This window comes from Eucalyptus grandis, chromosome 10, assembly GCF_016545825.1.
Source record: "Eucalyptus grandis isolate ANBG69807.140 chromosome 10, ASM1654582v1, whole genome shotgun sequence".
In the NCBI taxonomy this organism is placed as follows: domain Eukaryota; kingdom Viridiplantae; phylum Streptophyta; class Magnoliopsida; order Myrtales; family Myrtaceae; genus Eucalyptus; species Eucalyptus grandis.
In genome coordinates this window covers 17,908,200-17,935,240 of record NC_052621.1, presented here as the reverse complement: position 1 = coordinate 17,935,240, position 27,041 = coordinate 17,908,200, and the positions used below count along the sequence as shown (strand labels likewise).

The following is a 27,041-nucleotide window of genomic DNA, read 5'->3' as shown; positions in this document are numbered from 1 at the left end:
TAGTGGTGCGTGACGATGCCCCATGATGGTAGTTTGTGGGATGTCCAGTTGGGATGTCTCAAAGAGTGTTGTTGACACATAAATTTTTGCATAATTTTTGGGTTAATTTGTTACCAAAATAAAAAATAAAATAAAAATCACATGGCATATGGTTTAGGAATATTATGTTATTTTTTTTGTTTCTTTTTTTTTAGATCACTGATAAGGGAAAGATTTTTCACATATTCCGTTCAGATTTTTCATATTTTCAGGTAATATATATTGGGGGATATATTTTAGGCGAAAAGGAAATTTTCGAATGAAATATTTGAAAAAATACAAAAAGAGAATATTGCGCGAGATGTGTATATTTCAATGATATATCTAGGGGGATCGTGCACAAATAAAAAGGAAAAAATATATATCGCGAAGATACAATTTTTGGGCTTATAAAAGATGTCGCGTGCAAAAAGAATGGGGGGTTCTTTCTTTTGGGTAAAAAAAAAGAACACGAAGGAAAAAGTAAAAGAGAGTGACGTGCGAGAGAGGCCATACCAAAAAAAAAAAAAAAGAGAAACCCTAAGTTTGAATGGATGTATTATTGGTTAACAATTTATTTGGTAAATGAAAATGGAAAAGGTAAAGTTTACTTATATTTTTATCACACTTATCCGATGATGATGCATTCACTTTGTATACATCAAATGAAGTGGTAAGAGAATTCTTTTCACTTAAAACTAGAAATTTCATTTACTATGTTTTGGCTCATTCCTTTTATTTTTCAAACATGTAGAATGAACACATTTCAACCTTTATGCTATAAAGTCTCTATGAATTATGAAGGTCTTTATGAAATATGTTTGAATCAGAATATGGAATAATATATATCAAGTGTAGTTCTATTATGTGGGTGGATGTAAGAGGTTTCCTAGAGTGAGTTCATTTTCAGTTCATTTCCTAGTACTAGGATGTGACATCCTGATTTTTCAAATCTAATTTCAATTGAATAAATCGAGTCTTTCATCGACGCGTCTATAGTGCTATTCTCTGAGCCGATCACTCAAGAGATAACTAGGCTATCTGGGAAAATTATTAAGGGATTTTAACGCAAAAGACTTGAGAATTCGACCAGGACATCGATTAATTGACCATGTTAATTTGCAAGAGTCATTACAACACACTTAAAAATCAATCAGAGATCAGAGATAAGTTGATTCGACTGAGATAAGTGATCAAAATGTGGGTGATTCCACCTGATTGCAAAATTCTTATCGATCGGCACTAAATTGATTTTCTATCGTTTTGAGTACCCTATGTCCGTATTTGAAACCTTGAGATTTTCACGATAATCGAGATTCATCAATGTGTCGAAGATGTACATTGTGACTTGAGGTAAATCGATCACGGGTCAATTGCACTAAAAATTCCTAAAACCTACTCGATAGACTAGGTCACACTAAAAGCGCGCTGGATTGAAAATAACCGTGAATTTAAACCCGATTTTAAAAATTGAAAGTTCTGTGGTGTTACGAGCTATTTGAGGAACATCGACTCACCCACCGAGAAATTTTCAGAGATTCTGAGATTTTTATGGAAATTTGATTCAGACGTCGCGGAAAATTAACGGAAATTTGGATGGACTCATTTGATGGAAATTGGAACTTCCAAGCCGAGCCTTTGAGTGTTGAGGACTTGCATAAATTTGTATGGGCTTTTTCTTCGATGAAATTAGACCTCGATTTGGAGAATCGATGAAGAAATTCAAGAAAATTTAAGTGAAATTCGGAGCTTTACAAAGGGGCAGCAATTTTGGCTTTACAATTTGTTAATTCATGAAATTATCAAGTGGAAAGAAATAGGGGACATGCAATTACGGCGCGTTTGGTAACAATTCTATTCTCGGGAGTAAATTCGATCGGGCGATTCTTTTTTATTCTCTGTTCCGAGAACGATTATAAGCATTTTAAGCCGTTTGGTAACTGTCCAAAATTTCTAATTCGGAATAGAATTGCGTTTGGTATCGTGTTCATTAATTCTTTCCAAATCAATTTCTTTTAATTTTTAAATAATTTTTTACTTGTTTTCCTTTTTTTCTTTTGTTTTTTTTTTTCATTTTTTCATTTTTTTCTTTTCTTTTTCCTTTTTTTCCTTTTATTTTTATTTTTCTTTTCTTTTTCTCATCATCTTCTTCTTCTTCTAGCTGGTCGCCGGGCGACCTCACCGGAGCGTCCACGGCCCTCGGCGGCGAGCCTTATCGGCACTGGGCGAGGCTCGCCTAGCCCCGCCGGTGGCCAAGCCGAGCCCAGCCGGCCTCGTCGGGGTTGGGCGAGGCTGCCAGCCACCGCGGGCCGGGCGAGCCTCACCCGGGTCACCGATGGGGCTAGGCGTCGCGAGGCATGCCCGGCCCCACCCGGCCCGGCGAGGCTCGCCTGGCCACCGGCGAGGCTCGGCCTCGCCCCGGATCTGGGAGGCCAAGCCTCGCCGGTGGCTAGGCTTGCCTCCGGTGGCCGGCGGCGCGGTGGACGGCGGAAAGGGTGGCGGGCGGTGGTGGACGGCCGCGCGAGATGGCCGAAGGGAAGAAGAAAATTTCTTAATTTTGATTCTCAAATTCGTTCCCGGAACAAGAATCAACTTTTTTTTGGTTCTTGATTCTATTCCCAATCTGTTCCTGGGAACAAAAATTTTACCAAACGCGATTCTAGGCCGAAACTGATTCCGGGAACAAAGAATCAGAATTTGGCCATGTTTGGATGGTTACCAAATAGGGCCTTAATGTAATGGATTGAGTTGCTTTACTTTGGGACCCTCCACCGGCTGCTTCTCCCGCACGCCAAGACCACCGCCTCCACCTCCATCTTCGTGTGTCTCTTGTCCCAGCTGAAGACCGCACGCCACTTCTTTTCTCTCTCTCTCTCTCTCTCTCGCTCTCTCACGGATCAACACAGGCCATCAGCTACTCATTTTTCTTCTCCTTTACTTCGTTCATCCCATCTCCAATTTCCCCCACCCTTAAGCTGCCACACACGTCCACCATGTGCTGCTTGTTCGGTCAACCCTCATCCCTCAAGATTCCTTTTTGTTGACCCCATCATTTCCCTTCTTTGGCGTTGCTTTGTCGTCCACCCACGATCCGCACGCCGCCTCCACCAGCTTGCCTGCAAAGCGAGCAATCCGTTCGTCCAGCTCTCGACCGAAGAAGCTCGTGCCTTTCACACCATGTCTTCATCCAGCAACAGCTGCCAGGCGTCCACCACCAAGCTCCTCTCCTTCGCCCGCAAATTTGTCCATCATTTGGCTGAGATTCGGCCCAACAATTTTCAATCCACGAGCGACCTTCCCAGTCAACCGCCAGCAGCTGCTTCGTCCGTTTCTCCTCTTGCGCGTGCGTCTCAGCCCAGCAATCCACTCGGCCACTCAGCCGAAGAAGCCTAGCCCGTCAAAGCTGCTGCTTCTCTTTCTTTGTTGCTCCTTGGATTTAGCCCACACAAGTTTTTAGAAGCCCGCTCAATTCAGCCCATCTGCAGAGACATTTCAGTCCAGCCTTTGAATCCCATGGATCCATTGAATTCTTCAGCCTAGTGATTTTAAGCCCATCTCCAGCAAATTTTGAAGCCCAAGCTCAAGCCCAAATTCATTTGGTTTTAGCCCATTTGAAGTTCAGTCCATTTTGGGCCCGCGAAGAAGGCCCAAGCCCACAACCAGCAGCCCTGCAGAAGCCCAAGATCGAAACTCAGCCTTGCTGAGTTGTGTTGGGCTTGTTTTAGGCCCGGTCCAAGTTCGCCGACACCGCTGAAAATTAAGATTTCGGCCGCCATTGCGTCATTGTTGCAGTGAACCGGTTTTCGCGATACACCAGTGAGTTTATACTCTAAACTCTGCTTAGTAGGTTAATGACGTTTAAGGGGTGTTTAGATTTATTTTATTAGGAATTAGGTGGTTAGTCATATTAAATTAGAAATGTAATTATGTAATTGAGCATGTTAGGTGGTTAGCATGATTTAGCTAAGGCCTAAATAGATTGTACTATTTACCTAGAAGGGTTCGGGAATTTCTCCGAGTCCGTATTGGTTATTAATTTAATGATTTTGGCCTAGGTTAGTATTTTTAGAATTTAAATTGATTTATTTAATTAATTTCAGTAATTATTTAATTATTAATTATTTTTCCGGAAATTAGGTCAGGATAACTAGTGACCGGAATTTCATGCTAATTGCAATGGTGTGGTTAATTTCTGCAATTGAGTGTTAAATTATGCAAATTGAGTGCTGATTAGATTGTTGGTATTTAATTCCAAAAATTGTGAATTTCTAATATTTATTTAGAAAATCTCGGGTGTCAGGTTTTGGCACCGAAAATAGTTTTTTGTACTATTTGAAATAGTGAAATTTCAAAAAGGAAGAATATCAATTTTCGAGGTCAAATTGACCGTGTACCCACACATGAGTAATTCCGTGTGAATTTCTAATATGAAAAAAAAAAAAAAAGGCCAGGCTTACCATTTTAATTGAAGCATTTGAGTGCAATGCACGGTGCCCTAGGCCATATTTGAGTGATTGTGTGTTGGTTAAGAGAAATCGTCCCGAGCTGTTGAGCTAGACGTTATCCTTATTTGGGATACCCCATGGACAACGGGAAGCCGGTCGCAGTTGATTCTGTACCCTATGCTCCTTCGGAAAGCCGTTTGATAAAGAGACGTGCCATGCTCAATGGGGTGAGACGAAGCCTAGCAATGCCAGAAGACCGCCGAACTGAGAGTAGGCCGTGCTATATGCCGAGATCCAAACTAGGAACGCATGATTAATTGAGTGTGGCATTTCAGTTATTGAAGCTTATTGTTGCTCATGCTCTCATGTTGTCTGTGATATAAATTGTACTGACCTGCAGGGTGGATCTAAGACGATGTAAGTCTCATTGATTGTGTGATTGTGTGATTAGGACACTTATGGGCATATTTCCTTCCTAATTGGGGTTTAGCGCATAGACTCGTTGAGATGATATCTCACCCCGTTGTGGGACAACATTTTCAGGGTCATCAAGTGGAAGACCTAGAGTTGAGAGGAGGTGATTGGAAGCGTAGGTCAGTTGGGACCGCTTCTTTTTAGAAGGCCAGTCTTTTGTAGTCTTTTGGCCATAGACCTTTGTACATGACTCAATGTATATATAAAAGCTTGTTTGTTTGTGAATCTATTATCGTGTTTTTCTATCCTAAGATGATTATTGTCAGGGAATTTCTTTTCACTTCCGCATGTGCAATAAAATGGAAAGGGTCGGCAACTTGTCCTGGGAAGTCGTAAATTCTTATCGACCAGATAGGGAATGGGCACGCGCTCGGGGTTTGGGGCGTGACTTGATGATGAAGACACAACAAACGGAGAAGTTATCGACCCGTGACTACATTTATATAGGCAGACTTTTGGAAGTATAGTATAGTACGAAGATAGGTCTCCCCACCTCTATCCAGATTTTTGTTTTTTGCTCGTAATATAATAAGATTATGAACTCAAATGTGGTATAAATAAAAGATGCATCAATATGTTGATTATACTTGTAAGGCCTTTAATTGTTAAAAGAATAATAGTAAATGTTTAATTACGCTTTCGTATGTTAAAAGAGAGTAATAAAATAAGAAACACGTAATTTTGAGCGTCACACTTGAGCACCTAATATTTTCTCAAGGCAACTTCTCTGAGTCATAACTAGTCATAGTCTCATCACAAACATCATTGCTTCCAGCTCTGGTCGACGTCGCAGTTTCCCTACTGCTCTTCCAACCACCACTATCGCTATCACTAGTGTTGATCTCCTCATCGCTGCCGCTGCCTCTGATCGAAGCTGCGTCATGGTCGCTGTCATCGCTATCATGCACTGACACACCCACATGATCCGTCGCTTCCAGCTCTGTGCTCACCTGTAGCTGCAGTGCGAAATTGAGGCCCCACACAACGTCGTTCATGGATGACCGTTTGGCCCCCTTGTCCTGCAAGCAGCTCATGGCGATCTCGCAGAACTTGTTGAGGCACTCGGGGGTGATAGACCCCTTCAGGTGCGGGTCCACGATCTCCTCGACGGCCCCGCTCTTGCAGCAACTCTGCGCCCACTCAGCCAGGCTGATCTGCTCCATTGGGGCCATCCGGTTCACGGCAGGCCTTGCGCACAGCACCTCGAACAGCACCACGCCAAAGGAATAGACGTCGGACTTGTCAGTCAGCCGCTGGTGCCTGTAGTACTCCGGGTCCAGGTACCCGAAGGTGCCCTTCACGGCCGTGCTGACGTGCGTCTTAGACTCGCTCGTGGGTCCGACCTTCGAGAGCCCAAAGTCGGACACCTTGGCAACCCACTTCTCGTTGAGCAGGATGTTGGTCGTCTTCACGTCACGATGTATGATGGTGTGCTTGGCACCGCTGTGGAGGTAGTGGAGCCCCCACGCGGCGCCTATGCAGATCTCGAGCCGCTGCTTCCAGGGGAGTGGGGGATTATCGGTGTTGTAGAGATGGTCGCTGAGGGTCCCGCGTGCCATGTAGTCGTACACGAGGATCATCTCTCCCGCGTCCTCGCAGAACCCAATCAGGGAGACCAGGTGGAGGTGCCGGAGCTGCGAGAGCATCTCGATCTCGGTCCTGAACTCATGGAGGCCCTGCTGCGATCCCTGGTTCAGCCGCTTGATCGCCACTGGAGTGGCCCCGCCATCGACGTAGCCCTTGTACACGTTGCCGAACCCGCCCACGCCGATAATAAACACCTTGTCGAAGTTGTTCGTGGTCGCTCTGATCTCCGCCAGCGAGAAGTAGCGGCACAGATCCAACGGCAGGGACGACCCCTGGGTCTTCATTGACTTGGTCGCCGAGCGGGAGACCGGGCCCCACCATGAGGTGCCGTCGCTTGAGGTCGAATCCTTCTCTCTGTTTTTTCGCCGGTAAAGAAAGAAAGCCAGGAGAGAGAGCACGGTGAAGCCCGAAGTTCCACCAGCAACGATGGCAATTTTTGCTGCTTTGCTGAGGCTCGACGATGCTTTGCTTGCCCGTGGAATTGGATCCGGGTTCAGCCCTACGAGATTCCCGTCTGGATCGCTGATCTTGAAAATCTCGAGGCCATTCAAGATGGCATCAGAGTAAAGAGTACAACCATCTGGAAGTGCGCCCAACGCGACGGAGAGGTTGGTTCTTTTCTTTTGGCTGTGATCCAGGAGGGCTACTGCAAAATCTCTATAGACGGGCACGCCCTTCCCGCTCCAACTAATGACATCCGCATGGCCCTCGACCAATTGTGAATCTAGAAAAATCTTGAAAGCCCTGTCTAAGTGCTCCTTTATCTCTTTCTGGCATTCGCAAAAGTGTAACCGGACCAAGTAATAGAAGTTCGTCTCCACCTCGACGGACCACGTGAGGTTGTAGCTCAGATTGATTCTTTTGTCCGTTCCCATGGTCCTTGCAGTAGTGTATACGGGATCTGGAGCTGTGTAATCTGAAACTTGCTTACCGTAATTGAGTTGGATAGTTGTGTTAACTGGCAAACCTCCGATGTACGAGGAAGTCACGTACTCGTCATCTGCTTCCCAGGTCCTGTACATTCCCGTGTCATGAACTGGATCGACAAACTGTCCTCCCACGTTCAAGCGCTTCACCGCTTCGAGAACTGAAGTGGTATCCAAGGTGTATAGCCCCAGCTGACCTGCCAACTTGATTCCCTCGGTTGAGTCGACGACGGTGTTGTAGTAGAGACTTTCGGGCATGGAAACGACTTCGATTCCATTCACGAAAGCATACGCGTCTGAATTACCAGGAGTGGGAGTGAACGTTATGTTCAATATCTGGTCCTCTCCGACACTTAAGCAGAACTCTTTAGAGAAGAAGCTCGCGGAGCGGGTGTAATCAGCAAAGAGGGAAGCGCTGAAGTTGCGGAGCAGGGTGTAGCCAGCAGCCTCGACTGAGAAGAAGGAATCAGCACGACGGAAGTTGGGGTAATCAGAAGGGACGAAGTGCAGGCGAACGAATTTGGGCCCTGCGGTGACACGGAACGTGTAGGCGAACTTGGAGCGGGAGAGGCGAGCCGTGAGGTATGGGGTGGTGCCAGGGACGCCGGGAGATGAACTGCTTGCCTTTGCAGTGATAGAGGAGTGAGTTTTCTCAATTGGAGAGTAGGCCGAACGGTCAGCGGCGTCTCCAATCCAATTCCGTCCACGCACAAGGGAGCTGGTGTTGGAGCCACAGTCAACGGTGATATCATGGGTCGGATGGTAAGCACCAACGTTGTCGCCAGTGACTGAGACCGGGAGTGCTTCGAGCCAGACGGAGATGAAGATGAATAATAGAAGTGGTGGTTTCATGTTCGTCATCTCGCTGCTCGACGACAGGGGGTCACAGACGAATCGATGAAAAGCACAAGGAGAGCGGGGTCTCGGAGATGAACCAGTTTTGACTATGGGGAATTAGGAAGAAGAGCGGAAGAGATTAGTGAAAGACCAAAGTCGTCGCTAAGATATCTGCAAGGGAATAGAGCCTCGCCTATCACAAGAAAATCAGCGGACGGGATTTGTGCCCTTCCGGTGCGCTTTCCGGGAAAGTTCAATTGCCTTGGGAAGGTCAGGTCAGGTCGGCGTACGACTGCCGCGTCCCACGCGTCCCATGCTCAAGAGACCACCACCAAACCGTGTTTTGCATATGGCGTCCTTCCTTTTTCAACTTTTGTCCATTCACGGAGGAAAATTATTTATGTAACAGAAATATAACCAAACGCTTTATTGATGCATCGTGTACTGGATAAATCCATCGATGCTTAGTTAGAGACTTCTTAGATTTTAATCTTATACCGTACCCTATAAATGTCAGTCATTAAATTAAGATGGAAGGATCCCAACTGTCGAAAGTTAGATATCTGATACTAAAAAATGCACGTCCGACGTACTAAAATGAAATTTACGATGCGTTAAGCACTAGCAAATGGGTGCCAGACCCGTAGAATATTGACATCATGGCACAGTAAAAATCAAATTTAATAAAGTTTTATGAGGTTATATTGTTAGTTACAATGATTGTTGCAAACCTTTATAAGCCATCATAGTTTGAAAGGATTTAAATTCACAATGTTAAGTTTTTGGTTACAATGGAACGTTGAAATTTTACAAAATAATTGTAATTAATAAGTTTAAAATTTGCAACATTTTGTTCATGGTTACTTTCGCAGAGCGCTGTAACTGAATAAAAAAATACAAGATTACGACATTTTATCCTTATTTGGGGAAAACAAACATAACCCTTTGTAAATAATTGTATTTGAAAAAAAAAAAGTCCTAATTTTGGACGTTTTGCTCTTGTCATGACGTCATTACTCTCTGTAAAGAAAATCTCAACTTATGACAATTTCTTCTTTTCCATGACAAACGGTCATAAAAGTTGGTAAATTTAAGACGTTTTGCACTTAGTGACATCGCAAAATCGTAGCAATTTGGAAATAACTTCAATTCCATTCACAAAAGCATACACGTCTGGGTTACCAGGAGTGGGAGCAAACGTGACGTTCAATATCTGGTCAGCTACGAGGTTAAGTCGGACTCTTTGCGGAAGATCGTGAAGCCGGTGTGATCGGAAAAGAGGAAAGCGCTGAAGTTGCGGAGCTGAGTGTAGCCATCAGCCTTGACCGAGAAGAATGAATTGGCATGACCAAAGTTGAGGTAATCCGAAGGGAAGAAGTGGAGGCGAACGAATTTGGGCCCCATGGTGACGCGGAAGGTGTAGACGAATTCGGAGCAGGAGAGACGAGCAGCGTCGTGTGGGATGCGGTTGTGGACGGAGGGAGATTAACGGTTTGCACTTGCAACGATAGAGGAATGAGTTTCATCGATTGGAAAGTGGGTCGAACCATCCTCGGTGTCCTCGATCCAAGTCCGCTTGGACACGGAGGAGTTGCCGAGGGAGCCACAGTTGACGGCGATACTATTAACCAGCAAGTATGCACCAACATTGTCGCGGATGACTAAGACTTATGTAGCATAGACATGATACACGTGCTTCTATGTCGTATCCGACACGTGTCGGATTTGTTGACACATGGTCAACTTTTGTCGACACGTTTTGACACGCGTGTCCAAAAGACAATGGAGGGTGGAAGCAAGGGAAAGGGAGTAGAGACGAGGCTGCGAGCGATAGCGAGCCCGCGACGGCAAGAGACAGCCAAAGAAAGAGCAGAGACTCAGGCGAGAGCCGCCACTCTGTGATGCTGCGATGGATTGGCGACGAGGTTGCAGCTGCAAGGGAGGAAGGGTTGGAGGTGAGGCGGCGAACAATTGTGATGAGAACCGAGAGCAAAGAATAAAAAAGGGACTTGGCTTGTTGGAGGGAGGGGGGAAGGATAGCCTGTTGGGGGACCCAAGGAGACTTTTTATTTAATCGGAAAAATTATTAAATAAAATTAAAAAGTAATTTCAAAAATAAAAGTACGGGGACCCCAAGGGAACTTTTTATTTAATCAAAAAATTATTAAATGAAACTAAAAAGTAATTTCGAAAAATAAAAGTACTGTATGTTGAATGATTAGTATAAATTCATTGTAGGTTCTTTTTTTAATTATTTATTTATTTATAAATTTGAATCAAATTAATTAAAAATAAAAATATTTATTTAATATACAATGTGTCCGAATGTGTCGAAATTTTCAATTTTTAAGAAATGATGTGTCGACGTGTTGTGTCGTGTCGTGTCGTGTCGAGTGTCCATGTCACGTGTCGGTGCAACCTAGACTGAGACTATGAGTGCTTCGAGCAGAGATGAAGATGAATAATAAAAGAAGTGGTGGTTTCAGTTCTTCATATTACCCTTTAATGTCTGAGAGGATCGCAATTGAATCCATTAAAAGAAGTTCACACGGATAGTAGACTCTCGAAGATGAACCTATTTTAATAATTGGGATTTAGGAAAGAGCAAGGAAAAAGTGAGGGAAGGAAAGATTAGATCAGAGGGGGAAAATTACCAATTTAGTCCTAAATTAACGAATTCTGATATAATCTTAGACTTTTTCAGTTTAATTTTTTTTTATATATACTCCAACATATTCTTTTCGGCTAATTTTACCCGAAAATGTTGACATACCAATCCAGTCATCTCTAATCATCTTTAGTAACACGATTAGTCATATGACTTGGACAAATTGAATTGAAATAACAAGATTTTAAATATTTTTTGTGAATTTTCTGATTTGTTCTTTTCTTTCTTCTTTCGCACTTTTGCTCATCCTGAACCTCTCAGGAAACATGGTAAATCGTTGCAAGAAAGCTAATTTTTCTAAAGTCAAGCTGAAGTACTACTGTTAATCCCGAATCTCTTTGGGAAACATGGTAAATCATCGTAAGAAAGCTGATTTTTCTAGAGTTAAAGCGGAGCTAGTGGCGTGGCTGCCGGTGCTCCTCCATGGATTACGAAAAAGCATTCTAGTTCGGTAGATCTAATGGCAGTGCTAACAAGCGCGTCTCAATAATCAACCCGATAATGCTGAAATTTCCGGTGAATAGTGCCGAAGCTGGCCACAAGCGAACCACTCTCATAAATTCCCAGTGATCCCGGCCAAGCCCATTTTGCTGCGGCCGGTGCCAATCTGCATGGAGGCGCAAGAAACCAAAGGAAATGGTGAAGATTCATCAGAATCGAACGAATTCCCACCCGATTTTGCCACAATTTGGCATATTGAGGGAGTTGCTCTTTGTAACAATTCAAGCTGTGGTTGTGGCGCAGAGATAAAGGGGGGCCTCATGTGAAAATTGAAGCAGTGGCAGAGGCACATTGAAAGGAAAATTCCATACTTCACACAATTAAGATCTAAAATACCGATCTCAACTTATAACATTTGTCACACACCCAACTCCAACAGGTATAGGGGATGACACGGCTGTCATTTCATCCAAATAATGTAGCTTCAAATGTAACTATAACTCACGGCCATCATTTCATCCAATTAATGAAGCTTCAAATGTAACTATAACTCAACTTGATATTGGAATATATACATCCATATATTTGATAAAGTGTCATTTTGTTACAAGATTAGAGTTTCCATAATCCGTAAAAAAGCATATATATATCGCCAACTAACAAATAAACTCAAGAGTTCAATGCAGACATAAACAACTCATATAAAAAAAATCCCACTATCATAATATCCTCCTGAAAATGTAAACACTCTTGTCCTATTTACGGCTACCTAAAGAACCTAAAAATAGAAGTAAGATAAATGGAATAACAAACTATAGGCCAATGAGTAGGACAAATCTCTTTTAAACAAATCGGGCATCCACTATGAATGTTTAGGACACAAAAAGGTAACTCATTTACACTAAATCCAACATATAACAAATTTACAAGATGAAAATGAACTATATTACTTCAACATAACTATATTCGTAACAGAGAATACCAATTTCATCAATAATATCAAAATAAGTATTGATGGTTCAGTCCACTAATCAATCTCATCAAATCATACGTCAATGGTCCATCACGCTCAATGCCTTATGATAAAGGCGACTAAGATTCTCTCCTTGGCTAGGTCTCTACTTATATTGCTAGTAGCCAACTCACAAAGATATCCTAAAACTAGTATACATACTTACAAACCCCTGAGGTGGGCCTCCAGAGATGGTGAGCATCAACACAAATTCATAATATAAACCTCCAAAATCCACGAAACCTATCCAACCTCTATATCATAAACCAAAATATATAATCTTTCACAACTCAATTCATCAATCAAAATCCCTTTTTGTAAAGTATTTCTCTAATCTTTTCAAAATTTATCTTATAAGTATATTTACGAAATAATACACATGACCTTTTAAGAAAAGTTTATCAGACCATCTTATAAAAATCAATTAACACTTGATCTAGTTTTATGCAACAAATATGTTCTTCTTAGTTCAATACATACATATATTTATATACACACACACAAACACACATATATAATATCAAATTACTATTATTTTAAGACATGGATTTTATAAAACTATAAAAGAGATCAGCACCACTTAGTTAGGAATGCTCAAAGCCAAATAATGTAGCTATTTGAGTCAACAATTTAGTAATTCTATCAATTAAACGAGAATTGATGTCAAGACAACACAAAACACTACTTTAACTAATGACTCTAAACTACGCTTGTTCGTCAACCAATCGACCTTTTCACAACAATGAAAGGCTTGTTGTAGTAGTTCTTCAAAACTATCCGCTATGCCTAGCTTGCATGTCATAATTTTTTTGCACCACAAATCTCTTCCTTGAACCATGATTCTAGCAAATCTTCTGTCAAGCGAAAGACCTTTCGAGATAATTAGATTCCCTAAGCTTTGCCAACTCTAAAGATAGCTAAAGATGGGCCATAATCATTAGTAAACTAGGAAATTTGCTAATGTTACAGCTCACGTGCATAATTTCGAAAATTCATTTCGGGCAAATTATAAGCTTGAATCGAGTTATGTAAAATCCTATAATTTTACAATACCCTAAACTATTAATGCCCCATAATTTCTTGTTGACACCTAAATTTTGACTAATCATTTAGTAATTAATTGCATAAAAAATTTAGGAATTAATCTTTAATCCCTAAAAAAAAAATAGTAAAATTGCATTTCATGTAGTTGCATTTGCATCGGTACCAAAAGGCAACAGGAAGCAGGGGCTCGTGGTCGATTACATGCGCGAAAAGGATGGTCTTTCTCCGCTAGTCTGAACACACAAAAGACTGAAAAAAAAAATGAGGAAGGAAGTTCTTCCATCGTCTCTCCCTCATTAATGCATGCGCATCCATGCACAAATTCGGCGAAGCAAAATGAGCCCATGATATATTATATAATATGCTCTATCAAGTGTGGGTTATCAGTCTTGGTGAAGCAGCGAGAAATTTGCTGAAGAAAGAAGCAGTAACAAGCAAGAAAAGTCAAAAGTTGCGGCAATCCTATAGAAGGGAGGGACAAGTAGCCACAAGTATGAAGCAAAGAAAAAAGAATCCATGAGCGTCCACTTTTTCTCTCCCTCATTAATGCATGCACAAAATGGGGAAGACGTGAGAAGATACGCAAGAGAAAGGGGTCACAATTTTATAATGTTTTATAGTGTGTTGTTGCAAGGAAATCTCTCCTTCCTGGAGAGCAAATCGGCTGGAGAAGAAAGTCAAAAGAAGGGGCACACGTTATAATATATTATAGCAGCTAGTGGAGTCTTCAAGAAACAGGGAAGCAAAGTTCAACTTGCTAACTTGTACGTGGGCATGAAGAAAAAGTTGCGGCTGTTCTCAATTCACACTGAAGTCGGCAACATGAGGCGGTGAAGTCTGAGCCTATAAATAAGGCTTGGGAGTGCAAACGCGAAGGGAGGCCAGAGAGCACAAGAAAAATCTATGAAAAGGCCCGCAGAGAGACATACGGACGAGAAAAAAGAAGAAGAAGAAGAGATTAAGAGAGATAGAGAGCCTCGTTAGAGAGAAACCGAAGGTGAAGTCAGGGAGAGAGCAGAACGAAAAAAGTTCGCGGGAGGGGCTTCTCTTTCAGTTAAAAAGAGAAGAATAGATTAAGAGAGACTTTTGTCAGAAAGAAACAAAGAAAGGGGGTACTCAGAGTGCAGCAGAAAAGGAAAATCTGCTGATAAGACGAGAGAGGAGAGAGTGGACGTAAGGGAGAAAGAAAAGAAAAAGGAAAAAATAAAAAGAACTGTTCATCTTCCTCGCATCTTCGCTTGTCGCCCGAGCCGCCGGCTCGCCTCGCCGTTCGCGCAACCGCCTCACCGGCAAGCCTGCGCCACCGCCACCGCAGCAGCAACTCAAGCCGGTCGCCGCACCCCTGCTGCTCGCTGCCGCCTTGCGTGCCGCCGCGCGCCTACCCGCGAGTCGCCGGTGACCCAGCGCCCAACGCCGCCCCGCAGCAGCCGAGCTATCGCCCTGCTGCACCTTCACCTGCTGGTCACCGCATCTGCTCCGCCTCACCCGCAAGCCCGCGTCGTCCACTGCGCCCGCAACCTCCTGCGACACCTGCTCGCTGTGCCATCTCCACCCGTCAGTCGCACCGCCTCAGCCGCGAGCCCGCGCCGCCGTCCTCGAGTTCCAGACGCCGCCGTTTGCCTGTGCTTCCGTCTGTCCGCCACCGCTGCGATCCCGCGCCCTCGCCGTGCAACAAGCAATCAGCCTCACCGCGCCACATCCGTGACCTGCAACCCGTCCGCTGCTGCTGCATCGCCGCATCTCTGCCCGGCGCCAGCATCTCCTTCCAGCGAGCTCCGAGCGCACCACCGTCTTCGCCCGAGCGCTAGCAGCACCGTCCCGGACACCTGCAACCAGCAGCCACCTCTGCTCGTCGCCACCACCGCAGCAACCGTTGCAGCAGCCCACCTGAACGCCGTCGCTGCTGCTGCCCGCGCCGCTGCCTCTCAGTCCGCGACACCTGCAGCACCTTCGCCCAACGCCTGCACCCATAGCCGTGCCTCTGCTCGCCCGTCACAGCTCCTGCCTCCGCCGTTGCCCGTGTCCTACACCGGCAACGCCACCCGCCTGCTCTGCCTTGACGTCAAGTTCCAGCTCTACAAGCCATCCGTGAAATCCCCAGCAATAACGGCGAGCTGCTGTCCAAGCTTGAGCCTGACCATTCTAAACTGAGAAGTTGTAGTACCGGCGAATCACCGTTCTTCTGAAATCCACCGACGTAGAGAAAAGGGGGCACATAAAGAGCAAATAAAAAAGGAACAAAAAGACCACTTTCTCTTTCTTTGCAGGACATTCACATTGACTGGTGAAGTCTGGCAGCTAGGCTTTCAACGAGGACTTTCCTTCCTCGTGAATTTTGTGTTGCAGGTTATCCCTTGTCTTTTGGAGAAAGACGTGAGAAGCCTTTCCTAAGTATTGATACCCTCGCCGCATGACCAGCCGAGTTGCACTTAATCCGCATCTGTTGCCACGCTGCCCCTCCAGTCCGAGCTTGCCTTTGTCGCGAGCTGCAGGGTGATTCTTCAGTTTCTTTTAAATGTTTTTCATGCAGGTTGAGCATTCACGAGGGGATAACATAATTCAAAAAGTTGAGCAGTGAAGAGAAGAGAGACACGTGGAGCAACACCTGGTGGGATATGTTGTTTTTGGTAGAGGCCAAACGAAAGTCACCCTGGCCATTGACTTCAGCTTGCGTCCTCTGCCAATGTCCGCGAGCTCCATCTCCGCAAGTTCGCCCACACCGTGAGCCGTGTAGTCGCTGCCGTTCGTGAGTCCTTTGCAGCCGGGAATAATCTAAACTAGGTAGTTTTCTTGAACCAAATTAGATAGAGTTATTTTGTTTTGTTTTCTTTATTTGAAATATTTCTTGATGCATGATTGAAATCCCCGACGTATCACCTAATTCGCAACCGCACAATGATTTTTTATTTCACCTATAAGGCTTTAGATGGAATAATTAATCACGCGGGAATAAAATTGATATCTTGATCTTTAAGGCTTAAGATCAATTTATTGATTTTATTAGCGAAACAACCATGGAGGATTTTGTGTTTTTTAATTGCTTTATTTATTTCAAAAATACAAAAAAATTGCATTTGCATTTCATGTAGATTAGAATTGATTTTCCTAGATAAAATTACATGATAAAATAGATAGCTTTTTTAAAAATGCATGTTTAGATGGCATCTAGGTTAGATAAAATCTTTTGAATTAAATTGCATGATGAGATAATTTTCTAAGTTGAGATAGGAGTTAGATTAGTCTAATCCTAACTTAAAATAGATAATGTCTAGCTGTAGTTAGATTTTTTATATTTTAGCAATTTTAATTACGAATTTTCATTAAAAAAATCATGCGCATGTCATGTAGAATTAGGTTCATGAAATGCACGTCATTTAATAATTATCGCTAGGTTCATTTAATTAGAAATTGCTCGTCATTAAAATTAGGCCATTTGGTTAATTTAGATTGCACCTTTAATTATTGGACAATTTTCATTTCGAATTTCATGAAAAATACCAAAAAGAATTGTCTTAGAATTAATTTTATTCTCTAGGATATATTGCATGCTTATTAAGAAAACGCAAAAACATCGCATTAGGCCATATTATCATGTCATATTATTCCATGTTAGATTAGTAGCATGCATTGCATATTGCATGATTTTTGTTAAATAAGTGAAAACAAAAAAAAAAGAAATTGCGTGTTAATTAGAAATCATATCTAGGACTGTTGATGTAAATTCCGATCTAACACTGCAGATGCTTTCGTTGCTATGAAGTAAGTCCTGCAATTTATTCATCGTTTTCTTGGGTGTTAAATTGGTGGTTTGCGCACCCGCATGAACACCTCACATGTTAGGAAGTTAAATTAAAATCAATCCAAAACTACCTGCAAAAACATTTTTGAAAATAAAAGAATGGTACCGAAAGGGTATTAGAGAAATCTAGTGTAACCAAGTCCCCGAACTCACAATCTCTAGTTCATAGGAGTGAAGTAATTCTCCCATTACTTTACTTGGGTTTCTAATCGACCCACCAAAAATAGATTAGTGGTGACTTCATGATAAACATCATTTGCATATTAAGAACTTGAACCTAAGTTTCGAATTGGTATGGGTTTGGGAGAGCCCGAGTTAAATCTAGACTTAACAATCCATTAACCTAAACCGTAGGTGGTGCACCTGAAATTTAGGTCGCGACATTTCTCAATTTAACAAATCACAGATTTTACCTACCGGCTTAAAATTCACAAAGATCCAAAATTATGGCTCTATTTTGAAAATTTCTTTAATTAGATTAATTGGGCGTTGCGAGATAAAGTTAATATGATTTGACGAGGCGCCGTGGAATGTACTCTTCTTTCTTTTCCTTTCCCTTCCTACTTTTTCACCTTTGTTTCTCTCCTTTTCTCTTTTCTTTTTTTTTTTTTTTCCTGTATTTGCTTCTTTTGAACGGGTACTCCTTTTCTTTAATGGGGGAGCCCATTTTTTTTTTCTTTATTAGTCAATATTGACTAAGTCAAAAGCCAGCCATTACAACATCAATGACTGTTTATTACTAGTAGTATTGACAAATCAATCATCTATCTTTACTGAAAACGAAGATGAAGAACAGAAAAAACTCCACCGGCTCTTGTAAATGCTGTAGCCATGGGATGGGGGCATTGGATTAGCACCCAAAGAAGAACATGAACGGTAGGATGGAAAAGGAAAGAAAGAAAAAAGAAAGTAAATAATAATTCTCTAAAGTTACTACTCAAAATGAAGTCCTTTTGAATAAATTTGTCCATGTAAACTCTTTGGCCATGGCACGTAGGACAGATAACGATAATTGGCCCGCCACATTAGCATTTTCAGGCAAAAGTTGGTTAGAAAGATTATACTAAAATTCCACGAAAATGTTTGAGATTATTTTGGTAAAATTGAAAATTTTAGAATTTCATTGAAATCCATACAACAAATATAGGATTGAATTGATAAAAAAAATTTTTTAATTTAGTGAAAGACCAAAGTCGTGGCTACAATATACGCAATGAGTAGAGCCCTTTACCTATCATAAAAAAACAGCCAATGGGACTCGTACTCTTTTGGTGTGCTTTTCATGGAAAGTTTCATTGCGTAGAAAGGTCAATAGTAAGACCGCCGGGGACACTTTTGGTGTGTTTTTTGGTGTGTTTTTCATGGAAAGTTTAATTGCGTGGAAAAATCAGGTCAGTAGAAAGTTTAATTGCGAGGAAAAATCAGGTCAGTAGAAAGTTTCATTGCGTAGAAAGGCTAGGTAAGTAGTAAGGCCGCCGCGGACTCTTTTGGTGTGTTTTTCATGGAAAGTTTCATTGCGTGGAAAGGTTAGGTCAGTAGTGAGACCGTCGGGTCCTTGCAAATAAGGTCCTACATGGCAACTAGCTAATTTGTTGTTCTTTCGTTCTTTTGTCAACAAAAAAAATAAGAATAAATAGAAATTCATTTAGTAATGTTAACTAATTTTTTTATTCTCTAGAATAGAAAGTAGCCGGGGAATGTATTTGTAACATAAATAATAAGTAAGAAAAAAATAGTTTCTTGTTTCCGAAAGAAATTTCTAGAAATAAGTCATTTTATTTTTATTTTTATTTATATTTCTTCTTAATTGTCCTTTGCTGCCAGCCGGTGAAGAGAGGAAAAAAGAAAATCTTTAAAAAAATTAGAAAATTAAAAGAAATTTTACGTTATAAAAAAAAATTGTGAGTTTGTACCAATCGGATTTACATGTTAGCAGTCTCTTAGGATATAATAAATATCCATGGAAATCTCCCCATATAGCCTCCCATCGATATGTTGTTAATTAACTTCGAAATCAGCAACTAATATGGTGAGTCGATAATTTGAAGGGAAGAATGGTGACTCCCTAATAGGTAACCTGGTTGATAGTCTCCTAATCGATATCGATAACATCATTCTTGACCCATTGAAGCACATTATGAACAAACTCTGCTTTGACTTGAATGAAAATCAAAGGTGCTGATTTGTTGATGGAGTTAAGTCAAATACTTCCGCATCATATTTGCAAATTGAAACTCCCTATGTCTATTATTTCTGATTCATTGGTAATTAAATTAGACAACGAATGAAGACACTGATAGTCCGATGGAATGTTCCTCATCAAGCTCTCTTGGGTTGCTAATTCATTGGAGGCTTCATAGCAACCTGATACTGCACATTCTGCATTGTCGCAGCATTTCCCTGCACCATTTGCTATCTTAAAAGTCCGCCAAGAGCAGTACCTTGTCCAATCCCTCTCACTTGAGCAATACTCCTTGCCCTCGTTGGATTGGGTATGAACCTATTCCATCGGAAGGAGACATACTATGATACTATCTATGACGTAAGCCAATCCCCAAAATGAGTACTTGAGAAACCAGACAAGGTGACAATTTTTTTTGTAAAATGTGTTTGCAGTCGGCCTTCCGGTTGAAAAGCTCTATACATAGTGCTGAGGAGCACGTTGAAATAGTAGCTGGACAATCAGCGTACATGTGTTACATTAATTTCATTGGCTCACGTGGCTCTTATCCAGTTAATATGGTGCCAAATAGGCTGAGAGCCGCGTGCGTGTGCAAGAGAGAGATGGCAACCACCGTATTGCAGTCGACGAGAGGCCATCCATCTCACATCGCGTATCTCTTGTGGTGGCTGCGATCACCTCACAGTGGTCATCCTCTCACATCTAGATGGGAGCCTTCTTTCTCGGTGTAATTTCCATTGGTTGAATTAAGAAAGCACATAGTTTGGAAAGCTTAATCCAAAGAAACGACTAGTGAACCGAGCACCTCAAAAAAATCATGCCGCTGAAAACAGCTGATGTTATGGATTTGATGGATGTCACAGAATTGTGCACAGTGCCATGATCCTAGATATGAGTCTGAAACGGTCTAACTGGTGGAAAAGAAAGTAATGTTTCCAGATGCAACAACATGCAGCACAGAAGCAAATCAGTTGTTGGACTATTGTAAGATATTCTTCGACAATTTTATTTCAATTTGTTCCTCAAATCGATGGAAACTTTTAGAAAGAAATTTGTTATTCATATCTGCAAATTGAAACTTCATAGTTCCATTGGCATTCGCTTTCTTGGACTCATTGGTGACTACATAAGAGGATGATCTGAGTCACTGATGGATCCGATGTGATGTTCCTCGTCAAGCTCTCATGGCATGCTGCTGCATTGGAGGCACCATAACGACAGTATTTTAGTGCCATATTTGCAATAAGTTGGCTTATTAAGTGCTCGTTTGGAGCTCAAATGGCTATAGTCGACATCAGTTTTGCCTATGGAAGGGTCAAGTCCTCTGTCCTTAAGCTCTCTGTATCCCTCAGAAAGAGCACAGCATTCGCAAAAGAAGTGAGTGATCCAGTCAGGAACAGGGGACTCGATGAGGTTGAATTGGTTCTGGAGCTTGGTTCGGCAAGTGCAGGACAACAAGCATGGGCAACCGATGAGAAACTGGATCCCACCGTACAGTAGCCCGCTCGTTCCACATGCTGCAAAGCAAACATCATTCTCAACCGCATTAGTTCAATGAGACCCTTTCTTCTCATATGCTGAAGTGCATAAAATATCTCATTCCGATTGCTCTCTCCCTCAGAATGTTGAAAGGACATTGAATTTTCCAATCTCCGTTATCTGCTACACTAGTAAAATCAAGAATTGAAAAGTCAGTAAAAGCATCCTTACTAAGATGTGCTCCCTCGGTCAACAATCTTCGCTATCTGGCTGAATATTACGCAGGGAAAGCAACAGGCCACAACCACTGCAAACACGCAAGAAATATTTGGAGATTCTCCGTGTGTTACTCGTCCATTTTAGTATAAACTTGCCCAGGAAAAGCAAAGGCGACTGTACCAATTAAAGGGTCATCCATGCAGTCAAACAACCCTGTTGTCCAAGGAGATGGTGGAAAAGATGGTAGCAATTGAACTATTATCCCTTAAGGCATCGGAGGCACGTTATGCAGATGAAATGGCACTTGAGGATAGTCTAAACCAGCAGTATGAAAGGATTGAGCCAGAGCATTCATCGGCGCTGTAGTAAAGCCTGGGACAAGATGCAATGGCTGGAAATCGGCTGGAATCTGAGAGCTCACGGGAATCAGTTGCCCTGAGTATAGAGTCGACTGAGCCCCAAAACTTTGGTTCGCTTGTGGAATTTGTCTACGACTGACCAGATGCTGTGGATTAGATTGCAGCATCGCGTGAAGTGGCATCGTCTACTAATTTTGAGGTTGGAATTGTACAGCCTGCATCAGATTAATCGGACTGGTTTGTACATTGTTAAAAAATTGTCTTGAGTTTAAGCTCGAAGCGAATTGCTGAATTTTAAAAATAAATTAATTTGAAATAAAGGGAGATGGGTATACAAATTAGTCTTCTTGATGGAGTTGGACGAACGAAACAGAAAAGGAAAGCCGCGTAGAGTCCCCCTGCGTGAAGATTTGTTAAAGTGGTGGGCCCAAGGTCAAAAGTTTGACCTTGGGCACACACGCGCACACTCGACGCCCAATGAAGAAGTCCCTGAACGTAGACAAAATAGGTGGGCCCAAGTCAAGAATTTGACTTTTCTTGGGCACACTAGCATTTCCTTTTTCGGCATGCACGAAGACCTACGTAAAAGAACCCTACGTAGAGAGGAGCCGCACGTCAGAGAAGCTTTTCGAACGTCCACGCCGCTTGCAGAAGCCCTACGAAGAGGATACGTACATGAAGACGCTGTTCTTATTTGACGTACGTAGAGCATTTTCGTTCGAGCTTGAATGCATGGTAATGTTGTGCCGTGAGTTTATCTCCGAGTAAATTGTTTATTTATAAACACCTGGGTTTAGGGTTAAATTATGGTTTGGGAAACACCGAAAGAGCGTTTGAGTGACTTGAGTGTGTAATCTCCTTGTATCGCTTGATCTATAGTGAAATTCGCTACTGCTCTCCCCGTGAACGTAGGTCTTTACGACTGAACAACGTAAATCTGGTGTCCGATTTATTTTCTTCTCTGTCTATATTATTGTTCGATCGCTCGCCCCATTACAACAAGTGGTATCAGAGTTAGGCTTGACTAAGTTGAAGCAAATCGATGGCGACAGAATAAGTAAAAGTGAGAATCGACAGTGTTGGAAGATATGCGGATTGCCCGATACGGTTTGATCTTAATTGATCATGATTATCTTGATTGATCATGATCTTCATGTATATGCAAATTAAATATTTGATCTAGATCTAGATTGATAGTCCAGATCATTTACTTCCTTATACAAAATAGAGCTTGTATTATATCTCTACAGAATTGTACATTCAGAATACATTAGTGATAATACAGTAAAATCTCCTCACATCGATTTCCATTTTTCCTCTCTGGACTTTGTCCATTCTTCCTTCACTTTTTCCTTCTTACATGGTATCGAGCACCTTGATCTCTTACTTGCTTCCGCTCCAAACCACTGCCGAAGAAAATTCTCAACCTGCAAAAGGATTGATCTTTTGGCATTAGGCATACTCTCGAAGGAAGAAATTTAAATTAACTTACTATGGCTTCTCCGCAAGACTCCAGTTTGGCTGCTAACGACAGGACCACCAAAGAAAGTAGTCCTCAAGTTCCATAGATCCATAATCTCCCTGCAGTAATACTAGTATCCGACCAACAATTAGCTCAAACCCAACCCCAGCAGTGGCGGCCCACGCAGCTCAATTCCAATTGGGGCAACCCACGACGAGTCAACCATACCAGTGGATTCCATATCCACTCTATTTTAGGCCAAGCCCAAGTTCCTCATCGCCTTTTTTCGTGGGCCACCAAAATCACAATGGAGGCCTGCCAGCCACGAATGGAGGAAGCCCAACCATCGCGATGGAGCAGACAGGCAGTTCGAGCAAATCGGGTACGGGGCATAATCCCTACCCGGGATATGTCAATGCAGGCTATCCAGTTGGGTTGAGCGAATCAAGTCAAGGGACGAATCCCTATTTGAATTTCGCACCCGGTTTTCTACCCGTTCCAGCGGTGGCGTTCATCGAGCGACCAAAAATAGGTGATCCTCTGTTTGTCTCCACCGCCGACGGACCGAAGCTTCAACTGATAAACCAGCAACTAACTGGACCAAAGACCTATTCAAAGTGGTCACAGGAGCTCCGGCAGGCACTGGTGACAAAAGACAGACGGATTTCTCGATGGAACAATTCCAATCCCCTCCAATGAATGCCTAGCCCGACATTGGCGGAAGTGCAATCAACTCGTCCGAACGTGGATCGGGAATTGCATATCCCCATAAGTTGCGGTTGGGCTTCCACCCATAGAGGATGCCAAAACCATGTGGGAAAACATACGAGAAATGTACGATAAAATGAATCGAGCAAAAGTTTTTAATCTCATGTAGGAAATCAGCAAACTCAAACAGGGAAACTCGACGGTCACGGCCTGCTTCAACAGTCTATCGTCTCTCTGGAATCAACTCAAAGCAGTAGAAGAAAAGCTTGAAGGGCCAGAATCTACCCTCAAGCAGTATAAAAGGATCAAAGAGAGAGAAAAAGTCACGTGATTCCTGCTGATTTTAAACGAATCGTGCCTCACATTTCGATTACAGATCCTTGCCATGGATCCCATGCCACCGATCGGGCATATTTTCCGATTGGCGATGTAGGAGGAGAGTCAGCGACTCACAATCACGAAGAACAGTGAGAGCATCGCTCTAGCTGCCCGCGGTGAAGGGAGAACCCTAACCCTAGCTTGTGAAAAGGAAAAGAAGAGCCCCTTAGGGTTCAGCGAGATCGATTCACGCGGGCTTAAAAGGGACGGGACGAATGGCTAGGATTACATGCAAGGATCGAGTGGCCCAGATTACTCGCGAAGATCCGACGGTCATCAAGGAATCGAAATTGCGCCTGGATCGGACGGTGGACAGCAGATCGCGATCAAAGGAGCGAACGGCCAAATCTTCACCACGTCATCAAAAAATTTCGCAAAAAAATTTAAAGGAAAGGGTAAATTTTTTTTGTGATTATTGCAAGCGTACTAACCATACCATTGACAATTGCTGGAAATTACACGGGAAGCCGGAAGAAAAGGAGAAAAAAATTTCCACAACTTATCAGGTCACTGGACCAACTGGTCCAAAAATTGACTAGCCTATTTCATATGGTCAGTATCAACAACTCATGCAGACACTACAGAAGATGGATATATCCAACAAAGGGGGAAGCTTCTCAGGTATTTCACATTGCCTAATTAATTCCATTTCCATAAAGGCATGGATTATAGACTCTGGGGCAAGTGACCATATTATATGCGACAAGGGATTTTTTTTCAAATATAAATGAAAGCTTGAATTTTCCTGTCTCCGTACAATTACCCAATGGAAATGTTACTCATGTCAAAGTGACAGGAACAGTGAATCTCAGTTCTCAGATTATTCTCCAGAATGTGCTATATGTCCCAGAATTCCAATTTAACCTCATATCTGTGTCTAAAGTTTGCAAAGAGAACTTATGCCGGGTAATATTCAACGCTGACACATGTTTATTTTAGGTCATTTCGACTGGGAGACTGATGGGCTTGGGTAATCTTTCTGAATGACTCTATTTCTGGACGAGTTTTCCAAGTAATTTCAATTTTCCATGCAATCCCTTGAATAAGAAATCATTGTGTAATTCAACTACCAATGATAGAAATTTTACTATGCATATGAGATTGGGTGACAGTGCTTCATTTTCATATCCTGAATGTCCTATATGTCCCATTGCGAAGCAATCACATACACCATTTTCTTCTAGTACCTCACGGACTAGTCAAATATTTGCACTAATTCATGTGGACATTTGGGGACCTTATCATATAGTCAATTATGATGGCTCTCGTTATTTTCTTACGATAGTAGATGACTATTCTCGGGCAACATGGATCTTCCTAATGCAATCAAAAAATCAGGTCTATTCTCACCTGAAAAATTTCATTATGCTATCTAAGAACCAATTCAGGAAATCCATTTAGCGGGTTCGTACTGATAACGGGAGAGAATTTTTCAGTCATGAATGCTCCCTGTTATTCAATTCTCATGGTATTCAACACGAAAGTTCCTACATTTATTCACCACAACAAAATGGAGTAGTTGAAAGAAAGCATTGCCATCTACTGGAAGTTGCTCATGCCTTGAAATTCCAAGCATCAATTCCGGAAACATATTGGGGTGATTGTGTCACCACAGCAGCTTATCTTATTAATAGAATGCCTACTCGGATTCTCAATGGGCGGACACCATTCGAGCTGCTATTTGGGAAGAAACCGGAATTAAATCATCTTAGGATCTTCGGATGTCTCTGCTATGCTGCAATCATGGGGCCTCGAGATAAAATGAGCCCACGTGCACGGCGATGCGTCTTTATGGGATATCCCAATCTCCAGAAAGGGTATCGAGTGCTTGAGATTTCCACAGGAGAATTTATAGTAAGTCGTGGTGTAATTTTCCATGAGAATATTTTTCCATTTTCTGAAAGGGAGTCTTCACATGGAGATCCAGAGATAGCTTCCAGCCATCATAATTTTCTCTATGATGAAGCACCATACCGGGATCTCTCCTACATACCAGTAGTACAGCCAAGGAATCCTATTCTTCCTTCAGTTCCAGCTCTACAAGATTCTAATGGAAATTCAAATTCTTCAGAACATATTTAGGGAGATACCTTGGAGGAACCCACTGCTGATGCATAAGTTGATGACACTACAACAACTTCATTACCAGAGACATCATAGCCTACCACTGAAGCTGAGCATCCTAGGAGGTCTGGATGAGCTACAAGACCACCAACCTGGATGAAAGATTATGTCTGTGGTACTCACAACTCTCCAGGTATTCAGTATCTAGTCTCTTCATATGTTTCCTTTGATAAATTGTCTCAGGAGCATATATGTTGTATTAGTCGTTTGTCCAAAGATAAGGAACCGTCTAGTTATGAAGAAGCTTCCAGTAACCCAAAATGGCAAGAGGTCATGAGGGCAGAATTGAAGGAACTTACTGATAATCATACATGGGATCTTGTTCCATTACCAGCTCATCGTAAACCAATTGGATATAAATGGGTTTACAAGATCAAGTATCGGGCTAATGGCTCCATTGAACGGTACAAGGCAAGATTGGTAGCTAAGGGGTTCACCCAAAGAGAAGGTTTTGACTACCACGAGACGTTCTCACCAGTTGCCAAAGATGTTACAGCCCGTTCATTCTTAGTTGTTGCCACCATTAATGACTGACACTTACACCAAATGGATGTCCATAATGCCTTTCTCCACGGCGATCTAGATGAAGAGATCTACATGGATATCCCTCAAGACATACGGAGACAGGGGGAGAATAAGGTGTGTCGTCTCCATAAATCCATTTATGGCTTAAAACAGGCGTCCAGACAATGGTATGCTAAATTTGCCAACGCTCTTACAACAGCAGGCTTCAAGCAATCCAAGCACGATTATGCTTTGTTCTCAAGAACTAAAGGTATGTCATCTATCTATTTGATGATTTATGTCGATGACATACTTGTTATGGGAAATGATAGAGCCTCTATAGAGAATTTCAATGAATATTTGCATGCTACCTTC

General features: G+C 42.3%; 2 protein-coding genes across 2 annotated transcripts; one reads left to right on the top strand and one right to left on the bottom strand.

Moving 5' to 3' along the window:
* Positions 1-5,599: 5,599 nt before the first annotated feature.
* LOC104423663 (receptor-like protein kinase FERONIA) lies at positions 5,600-8,448 on the bottom strand. The gene has a single exon (XM_010036124.3). The coding sequence runs from the start codon at positions 8,309-8,311 to the stop codon at positions 5,651-5,653; it is 2,661 nt and encodes an 886-aa protein (XP_010034426.2). The 5' UTR covers positions 8,312-8,448; the 3' UTR covers positions 5,600-5,650.
* Positions 8,449-11,302: 2,854 nt separating this feature from the next.
* On the top strand, positions 11,303-20,203 carry LOC120288731 (mucin-7-like). Its single transcript, XM_039302856.1, has 3 exons — positions 11,303-11,406; positions 14,703-16,233; positions 19,529-20,203. The coding sequence occupies exons 1-2, from the start codon at positions 11,303-11,305 to the stop codon at positions 15,601-15,603; spliced, it is 1,005 nt and encodes a 334-aa protein (XP_039158790.1). The 3' UTR covers positions 15,604-16,233; positions 19,529-20,203.
* Positions 20,204-27,041: the final 6,838 nt, after the last annotated feature.